The 10970-nt window shown below is 34.6% G+C and overlaps 1 protein-coding gene across 1 annotated transcript; it reads right to left on the bottom strand.

Moving 5' to 3' along the window:
* Window positions 1-2951: 2951 nt before the first annotated feature.
* On the bottom strand, window positions 2952-4644 carry LOC122580038 (probable aspartyl protease At4g16563). The gene has a single exon (XM_043752308.1). The coding sequence runs from the start codon at window positions 4588-4590 to the stop codon at window positions 3181-3183; it is 1410 nt and encodes a 469-aa protein (XP_043608243.1). The 5' UTR covers window positions 4591-4644; the 3' UTR covers window positions 2952-3180.
* Between the last annotated feature and the right edge of the window lie 6326 nt (window positions 4645-10970).

Genomic DNA, 10970 nt, shown 5'->3' with positions numbered 1-10970 from the left:
AAAGAAAAGAGAAATAAATGTTAAGTTTTTGACACACATAAAACTTAACAATATTACAACAAATATAAGAACACACACACTAAGTATTGTGGACACACCAACCAACTAATGGCTAGGTCAAGTGATGTCTTATATATAGAGAGAGAAGGAAACACATGACAACACATATAATTTTAACACTAGAAAGGTTGTCGATCATCTATTGGTGTGTAAACTGGTACGTAGGCATCTCTGTCTCCATCTTATTTGTTTCCAAATTGGGTGTGAGAGAGAAGCTCCAAGGTACCATTTCGTTACAAGGTCACATGTCTTCATTTTGGGACCATTCTTCTTATCTTCCTTTTGCCGTCAATATTTGACTTACAAAACTTGGTGGTGAGTCATTGAACTTATCCTTAACTCTGAAGATATTGGTCATCGTTGAGGAGTTATTGGCAACAATCAACACTGAGTCTCCTCGGTGAATCCATGACTCAACAATCCCCCCCTATTTGTTGAGGAGACATTGTTGGGTAAAAAGTACTTGAACTTACAAGTAATACAAGTGAAGTGGTGGGATGTTGACTTTATATAAGATAGAAAATTTACAAGAAACAAAATTACAAATATAACAAGAACTACTTAATCCCATTGCGATTCTTGCTTGGCCTTGATGAAAGCTTCATCTTTTTTTGTCTTTTTGGCTTTAACAGTTCTTGGTCAATCATCTTTATGAAATCTAGATTATTGGTAGTCTTGATACAATACTTTCTTATTTTGACAAGATAGCCAGGGTATGCTTTCCCAATATCATCAATTCTGAAGAAGAGTTCATGTCCATGAATGTTGTAAAAACATAACCCTCCATGTCTTTGATCATTAGCACCCTCTCTGAATGAAACCATTGGAGGCTTTTTTAGATTTAGAATTGGTTCATCTTCAATATCTAAAATGGGAACTGCTCTGAGAGAAGAAGGAAGCTGAGAAGAGTAAGTGGTGGTTGTTGGCCTCTTAGCTGGAAACCTCGCTGGTGGAGGTGGAGGAGGAGCTGGGAATGGATGTCTGGCAGCGCTGAAAACTCTCTTTATCTACTCGCCTGCCATGGTGATCAGTGGCTTATAACTATCAGCCCTCTTGTCCTTGATAGGCTTATAAACTTTGATCTATTCATTTGGCCCAAAGGAATTTTTGGCAACACCTTCTAATAGCACTTTGCTCACTCCTTGCCTTTCCAAGGGAACATTTATCCCTCCTTTCTTGGCGCCATAAACTCTAACAGACAGAATCTCTTCAGGCATTTGCCTTAGCATTCTAGATTCGAGGTAGCGATCTCCGCCTTCATTGAAGTTTTGTTTCAGCTGGGCTCTTTTGGCAAAGAACTATTCCTCTTTTCTTCTTTAGAGCTTCAAGACCTCCTATCTGGTACCACCATACTGGGTCTCTGGTACTATAAAAACATTTTCATACTCATGTTAAAATGTACACTTTAGTTAATGGATGCTTTTGAAAGGTTTGGTTTCGGGATTTTGTTTTGTTTGAGTCAGTAAACTGATTTGGCTAATTTGGTATGCTCATATGGGTTATGTAGTCTCGCTCTTATAGGTTGTGGTTTTCTTAACCTGGGTTATGCTTGTTCATATAGGTTATCATTAGTTCATCTGGATTATAAAAAAAAAATTACGTTTTCGGATCGAGTCTTTTCAAACACTCCTAATATAATTATTAAAACAACACACACATCCTAAAATACTAAAAACATTTGACTGTTACGATTTGTACCAAAATCTCAATGCGATTTTGTGATATCTCATGCGATTTTGCGAAATCTTATTGTGATCTTTTAAATCTCATTGCAATTTTAATAAATCTTATTGTGAAATTTCAAATAAATTTAGCTAAATTAAAATATTTTTATAAAGAATTGGGTACTAATGTTATTTATTACATATAAATAAAGATCTAGCAAATGAGCTAGTTCTCATATTAAAATTACAATGGTTTTATTTTTAATTTAAAATATTTAAAAATATTCTAAATATAAAAATATGTTAAAAAATATAATTTAATAGTTGTTATATAAATTTAACAGGAAAAAAAAGGTATATCTAAATGAACAGTTAGGGCGCGTTTGGTTCATGAAATGTTTTTTGATGGAATGGAATCTATTGAAAGAATTGGAATCTGATGGAATAGAATTTGATGAAATGTTTTTCATTTTTTGAAGATTTAAGGGAGAGACGGAATGAGATTCCTTCCCCCATCCCCATGGAATGAGATTCCATCAAATGAGAGAATGTTGACATTCCAACGGAATGATATTCCTTCATCATTGGCAACCAAACGCACTAAAGAATGAAATTCAATTCTAATTCCATTAAATTTCATCAGAATCTGCGAACCAAACATGACCTTAATATATATACAATTAAGGACGACCTTATGTACAATGAAGCAAGCAAGCAGGTTGCTGCATACCAGCCAACCTCCTTTTTTTTTTAAATTCATTTTATAATTATTCTCACTAACATTAAACGTGCGTATTTTACGGATATCTTTTTAGCCTTTCATGTAGTAGTATGTTAATTTGCAATCATTTTTATCAGGGTCTATTACATTAAAAAACCTAATAAATGTTCTCTCTGGTCAACGTAGCACTACCTAGCTAAAAGAATGTCTCTTTAATTTTTTTGTTTTCACATTTTTTCTAATACTTTTCCCCAACGTTTACATTTCATTGTTTTTTATTCATTTATCAATATATATTAACTTGTAAGACTTTTCAAGAATTCTTTTGAATAAAAAACATTTGACATTTGCATGGCCAACGACTTGATAATCAAATAAAACTATCACGTGTTTTTTTTTAAATTGTTTTTTGAACCACTTTATATTCTTCGTTTAATTTTAGGTATGTATCACTGATTTTTTTCACGTTTCAAATTTTACATTTCGTCATTTTTTTCCGGGGCGAGAAAACTAGTTTTATTTATACGAACATACGGAAGTAATTTTACAGAAAATGGGAGGCGTGGCAGGTGACAAAGCAAGGCAGGCAGCCCATACATTTATTTCATTTACAACTTTCCACAATATAATACGAGTGTTAAATAATCCGCACGAGCGGGCGGGTCAACTTTACGGAAACCCCAAAAGAAAGTCAAAGCCAAAAGCGCGTTTGGTTGGTTGGTTGTAATTAATTAACTAATGCTGCAAGGTTTCCCACAAAGAGGCGCATTTCCTGTTAGCAAAGCCGATTCGTTTGTTCAACAAATCATAAACCACTTCCAGTCCTTGTTGCTGGTAGTTCCCTAGCAACCCAGCTGGCCCGGGCCCATCACTATCTGGAAAAAAACCAGCGTTCATTAACATCATACAACCCACAGCCTTATTCTGATGATGATGGTCTGTAAACTGGTAGAAGTAATTCCTGCTTGGCATCGCCACACTTGTATTCCCCACAAAATGCAGCACCAGTTGTGGTATTACGACTTTGTTGGGCTTGGGCGGTAGGTAGTAACACGGGCTAAGCCCAGTCCTGTCTTCAACAGAGGCAGCCCGTTTGAAGGTGTTGAGAAACTGGGATACAACCGAGTTATATAACTGTGGAGGCAACATAGTGTAAGTGGTACCTGAATCAACCACCATACCACCGTCTCCTTGTCTGTCAATCCTCTTCATATTTTCGGGGGCTGGTATACGCTTGTTACCAACCGTGATTGCTTCTAACCCAACGTAATAATAGTAAGGACGTTTTATGTTTTCAAGCATGGGAGTGTAGGCCAAGTCACTATTATTGCCAAAACGACGGCCTAAGATGAGTGGGCTGGGTTGTCGGACATGGTGCGAATCAAAAGAGTGGGAAGTCAAGCAATAAGAGAATTGATTATGATGCAGCTGAGCGGGTAAAGACAGAGGTCCCCTGCCAAAGCCAGCAACCCCAACGGGCTCCCCTAGTGCTTCATGGGCACAACCAAACGTGAAATTCTTTATGATGATCAAAGAAGACATTTGGAGTGTGTCTTTGTAAAGACGGGCAACGAAGCTTCCATCGCCGTAAGCATAATAAAAGGCAGGGCATGAGTCGTCACATTCAGACATCTCAATAGATTCCAAGGGGCATCGAGCCATGGCACAGAGGTCCGAAGTCGGGATAGAAGAGTGGACATCAGAGCAAGCACGTGACTGGCATGAAACAGGGGAAGCAGTGGCAGATAAGTTATGATGAGCAGATAGGTGGGTTTTACCTTCACACAGAATGCAAGTAAAATTACTCCCTGATGAACAGGGAACCCAGACGATGTCACTTCCTGTATCCATATAAACACTAACCTCCACTCTTCCTCCAAGTGACAAGGGCATGGTGTAATCACTCCCCGGAGAAAGAGCCACTGCTGCTGCACCACGACGCTGCTGCTGCCTTTTGTTGTTGAAACGGGCGGCCGAGCGGCTACTTGTGGATTTCAGGAGAAGCGATGTGTTAAATAATAATAATTCTGAATTCCTAGATAAGGAATGACTTAGTGGATACATCATAACTAACTTCTTCGATGATACAACTGCTGCTGCTGATGTTAATAAGAATAGATAACTTATAAATAGTAAAACAGCCATTCGATATTTGGATGAGATGACACGGGATAGAAGAAACAGAGCAAGGGTTTTTAAATTAAGGAAAGGGGAACAACAGCCAAATTCCTATAGCTGTAAACAGGGAGGGAGGGTTTATGTGGAACCTATTAGAGCGTTGGTATCCGTAAGCCTATAAATAATAAAATTAAAAAATAGAAATTAACCTTTACTCAAAAAATCAATTAAAGTATATTGTCTAATACAATGTACCTTTAAAAAAAAAAAGAGTTAATCAATCATTTATTCTCGAAATTGTTTTTTGATGCAATTTTTAGCGAAAAGTTATTTTAAAAACCATAAAAATATAAAAATAATTATAATATTTTAACAAACTTAATCATCAAGTGATTGTTTTTTTACTGTTTTTTAAGTTATTTAAGTATAACTTTAGAATTTACAATTTCTTGTTTCATATAGTTAATTGTAACCTATAATCGCTATTATATATTATTTCTTTACTATTATTTTTGGGGATTATTTTTTGCCTTTTGTCTTGAACCTCGTTTTTTTTTTTTCTCATTATTATTGGAAACGGCATTGATAGTGTATCTGTTCTAAAGAAATAGAAGTTGTTGGGCTCTCCATGCATTAGACTAAGAAGGAAAGAAAACGAATTGTACGTTTTCATGCTTTTCCCGGAGGTACACGCAACCAAAACAAAAGCACTCCTCCAAACAAAACAACCAGTTGGTGCTGGCCCTTTTTTTCTTTTGTTTGCATATATATATATTCGTATGAGACTTCAACAATCAACTCATCATTAGCCACCCAACATAACAGGTATCACATTCTTTTGTTTTCTTTTATATAGAAAATGATTAATATGTTTATTTAATGCTTTTGAAAATGATTAATGGTTTGCATTTCGTCTTTGGATCCATTACCCTCCTCACGTGGTAATTTTTGTTTGTTTTGTTTTGTTTGAAAAGTTCTACTGGATTTATTAACGCCGAGGATGAAAAATGCAAAAACGACATACTACATGGACGATTTTTGCACGTAACTCTATAAAAAGACGAAAATGTCCCTCACTTGACTTGCATGTGAGGGGGTTAACGGCAAAGTTATAATGGCAGAAATGAAATTTAAATCACGGAGATGACTTTAGCCAATAGTTAGCGGCGATGATGAAAATTACAAAATTTAAAAAACCATGAGGGCGAAAAAAATACTTAACCTTTAGTTTTATGTTTTATGTATATTAATTATTTTTTCATTTTTTATTGTTATTTCCTTGTTGGAAAGTTAATGTTTTATTCATAGGCCTAAACCAAATGTAACCATGATAATCTAAATACGATCGATATAACGTTTTTGTGTGAATAAATATTCTAAATAAATACATTTCATTTGATGACAAAGATGATTGAGTATTAGCTATTAAATGGTTAAAACTTTTGTTGGGAGAGATTGGTTTTATCTTCATTTTTAATTAAGGTTGGAGGTTGTATTTTATACTCCTTTCGTCCCATTTTAGTTGTTATGTTGACTAACGTTAACCGTAAATAACTTTGTTTGTACTATATAGTAGTTGATGAAACTTATATGGACGAAAAGTACATTAAAAACTCAATTCATTCATATATTTTATATCAAGTGTTACATGACACAAATAAAGTTATTTACGTTCAAAGTTAGTAAATATGACATTTAAATTGGGACGGAGTGAGTATTTTAGATGGAAACTAAAAGCAACATCTATATATATATATCTTAATCTCTCATATATTGTCAAAATATTGAGACATAAATTTTTTTTAAAATAAGATTGAGTGTAATTTTATTTTCTGAAAATAATTCATATTTAACATGCAAATAGTAAACAATTGAATTTAAATATTACCCACATCATCAGTTTTAATAGCAACTAACTAAGAATCATGTTTTTTTTTCAACGCAACTAATAATCATAATGGAATTTAAAATTAAATATAATTCATACGTTGTCTAAATTTAGTATCTCATCTAATTAAATAAATTGAGCTCTCCATGTATTAAACTAAGGGAAAAAGAATATTCGTTTTGATGATACTATCCACACAGGCATGGAACCAAAAGACCAAAACATAACCACCCTGCCAGGTGCCATGATACGTTCTAAGTGTATTAATATACAAGGTATAATGCACAAGTAGTTGTAGACAAGTAGTTGTAGAGGAGCGTCGGCCGTGAATAAAACTTAATTCGATCTTTGAAAAACTAGTTATATAGATTCGGTATATGTATTTATAAGTAAGTAAAGAACAAGAATTAACAAAATAGTAAAGATCAATAAATAAAGAAACTCTTCAACACGGATTGTAATTTTTCAAGGTAACCTGAATCTATACAAAGAATTACATGTTTGTTGCGGAACAAGATAGCCTACACATATCTAACTACCCAGCTAAAATGACAAATTACAATAAATAAGTTTCAACTTTAAAGAATCAGCCAAAGCTGGTCTTCTACAGACTAAGCTGTCTGTAAGAGCAAAGAAACTTGTGTGAAGATTTTGTAAGTCCCAACTCAATAAATGGTACAACTGAAGACACCTCTATGTCAATGGTAAGAGTCGTTGTAATACGTTCACTGGACTCGTCTGGAGCCAGTACCATTGAACAATATACCAGGAACAAAATGATTACTTATTAAAGTGACAATAAAAATGCAATATTAAATACAATATTAAGGTTGTTGCGGAACCAAGATTATACAAATATGTAAATATATCCTAACCTATGAAATACAATTGATTAATACTTGGAAATTGTTTATTCAATCGAAACACTTAAAGTTGTGAAATGTTCATTTTTTACGATTGAGAGAATACGGCACAAGTTTACCAAGAATATGCAAAGTCTGAATATGCAAAGGTTAATTCTTGGTTGTGCAAATACCTATATTTATTGACAAAGGTTGACATTTCCGTACAAATATGGTTGTGAGCATTTAAGCAATTACATTTAATTCCTTAAGCATGTCTGTTAAAATACGATGTAAAAGGTAGGTTAACTCTCTCATTTTTGACTGCCCCAAGATGGTGTAGATACTATTGATAGCTGGCATATTAAGTCCATGCACAAAGATCTAATTTTCTCGATCACCTGTATCGCTTGGTGGACTCTTTGGAGGTTTCGTAACAATTACATCTTCGAGCCTACAAAGACTAGAGATGGCGAGATTTTTGATAGTATTGTCTATTATTCCTTCCATTGGTTTGTTAGTAGGAATCGTAAGATAAACATTAAATGGGAAGAGTGGCTTTTAAATTCTCTTCTCGTGATGTAATCTTTTAGGCTAACTCATCTTGAGCTTTGTCCTTTGTATATATATTTAATTTTATGTTGTTAAAAATAAAAAATAAAAAACCAACCACCTTTATAAAAGTTTGTACTTTTACCAATAGACAAATGGTATTGTCCGGATTATAGAGTATAAAGGTAAAAGGTCTTCCCCGTAATCAGTGTAAACCTTTCCAGTCTTGATCTGGGTAAAACATCCACTAGGCTTCGTTACCATGAATGTTTTCTTCCTTCCGCTTGTTGTCTTCGACTTCAACTGGAATGTATTCAGTTCTGGTCAAATCTTAACAAAAGCAAAGCTCCAGTGGCATCAACTGTACACTGGCCACTGGACTTCTTACTATTTCTGGACAAATCTTCTATTCTCTAGTTTGCACAGGATACATTCCATTTTTGTTGTAAACTAGTCCTAACAGATTTGATTCTTAGGAATGCCACACATATGCTATCAAGGAATGGTGCTTTTATAGGCGAAGACATTTGGTATCCAATTCAACCACATGTTCATCTTCTATTAGTTTGTCAGATGGAATATTTGAGCGTGTTCATTTCTAGTACTTGTGGTCCCCAAGTACTGTCATGCGTCATTTATCAACCAATAAGAGTATGAACACACATATTTAATCCAAAGCACCAACCTGGATCCTAGGATTGTGCCTAGTCACATCAATCATCCTTATCTTCATTTCAGGTTGGATTTTCACTTGATTGTGATGGGTGGTTTCGTTTAGTGCTTTTATATTTATAAAATTTTGTACAAGTAATTATCTCAAAACACACACCTACGGATAGAGAACCCGATCAGATGTAGTATAGTTAAGTGATAAGTTACAGGATCGTTTGCAGGGACGCGTTGCTTTACCTAATCTAGTAATACGTGTAATTCTAGCAGTTGTGGGGTTGTCACGATTTCCTATTAAACTAATTAAAAAACTGAAAAGTAAATAGATCCGCAACCGCTTATTCAGCGAAAGGCTTAGTCTGAAAATAGTTTGAAAAAGCAAATAACATTAATTAGATTAAAATACTTGTTTGACATCTCCAATCTCATGGTACGACTAGATATCATTCTACCTACTTGCTAGACGGTTGGAAACTTAATCACGACTCAGATTCTTGTTAGATTCACTTTGCCTAAGTAACTAATGTTGTCCCTAAACTTATACTACCCTATAAACAAATTCTCGTTAGATTCACTATTTAAACATTAATGACCTAAAATTTGTGTTACTAATTCATCTTTAAGTTACCTATCTCTTAACCCATGACCAAATAATAATTCTCTCCGGTGACCACGGTGCTCATTTTCATGTCACTGGATCGCATCTAACATTGTTAAACATCGTGTTCTATTCATTCTAATTACTACGGTTCTGGATCCCTCGGTTACAAGTGTATCACCTTTTGCATTTAGTTATAGACCGACTAGTGTTTTCCATCCTTGCATATTAGTCCTAGTGTATGATCATAGACAACCATCAGAATTAAACTAATATATTCAAGTATAGAACCGATAATAATGTGAAGAACTAGTAAAACATGGAGCTACGATAAACAGTAAAACACACTCCAACAGATCTAAAAAATAAAGTAAAATAGATAAATGTCTACATGATCACATCAATCCAAACAAGTATTCAGCCTACTAGCCTGACATTATTAAAGGAATAACAAAGTCCGAAAAGATGAAAGACATTGTTTACCAAGTCACTGGATCGCGTCTGACATTGTTAAGCATCATGTTCTATTCATTCTAGTTACTACGGTTTTGGATCTCTGGGTTACAAGTGAATCACCTTTTACATCTAGTTATAGACCGGCTAGTGTTTTCCATCCCAGCCTTGTCTTGATTGTGATGATTGATGGTTGTCAAGATCTTATTGGTTCGCAGTACTTGCGCCGGAAGCCTTTGTTTTCTTTACCAAATCGGGTATGAGAGAGAAACCTTCCAACTGTAACTTTACCAAAGAAGGTACAAGACAGTTGTTTTAACCATCATGTGACTCTTGTCTTCTTCTTGTTCAATTCTTCCCGTCTTGACTTACAATTTGGAATAGAACTATCCGCTGAAGAAGAGTCAGTTGACTCGTTGCTGATTCGCTGATGACACACATCAGCGACCAAGTCTGGTCAGCGAATTCTTGATTCAAGGTGTATATTTAATATTTTGTAAGAAGAATTTAAAGGAGGTAAATGATAATAAAGTTTTATTATTTTGTTTCGTGACATCGTTTTATTCTATCTTGATTTCATTCAAAATGAAAGGGAAAAGAGGGATTTTTTTTCCCCAAACTAGTGTATTGAGGAATATTATTTACCAAATTAAGAATGTGAAGTGCACAAACTCGCACATGAAAACGGATTAACACATTTCGAAATAGCAGATTAAAAGCATGTGAAGTGCACAAACTCAGACATGAAAACGGATTAACACATTTCATCGTAACCCGTTAACATATGAACAAATGATGATATTAATTTTCCACATCTTAAACCTACAAATAAATATCATTTCTTCATGTTAATTTGTAACATCGGGGTATGTTTATCAAATTTAAAGGTTTAATTTGTAACTTTTTTTAACATTGCAGTACCTAAGATAGGTAAAGTCACGCAATACATATCATTTTTCCTTATATAATATAATTTTAAAGTACGTTTTATTATTATTATTCATTATATTGATTTTTTGGTGGTTGGCATGATTTAAAAAATATGTAGGGTATAGAGATTAGGAAGAGGAACGTTAAAATGCCAGTGAAAAAGAGATGATTGATTTAGTCACCATTGGCACATGCCTAAAGCCCCTTTGTTTGTTCAACTAGTTTGCACGCAAGTTGTAGTTTGGAGAAACCAAAGTTCGAATCAACGCTCGTGCAGATTGTTTCATGCTAGTTTATATAGGTTTCTATCAAAATGAGGAGTCTCGCCTTTGACAATTATAGATTAAACCGTGACCGACGGGGTACCCTGCCGGTTCACAGTTCAACTCGCCGGTTCGGTTTGATATTCAAACCATGCGTAGGAGCACAACTCTCATGTGATCAGCTTACACTGGTTTTTTGTCCTACTAACTTG

This window comes from Erigeron canadensis, chromosome 8 (assembly GCF_010389155.1).
Source record: "Erigeron canadensis isolate Cc75 chromosome 8, C_canadensis_v1, whole genome shotgun sequence".
NCBI lineage: Eukaryota > Viridiplantae > Streptophyta > Magnoliopsida > Asterales > Asteraceae > Erigeron > Erigeron canadensis.
The sequence above is the reverse complement of the archived record's forward strand: the minus strand, read 5'-3'. Positions and strand labels throughout refer to the sequence as shown.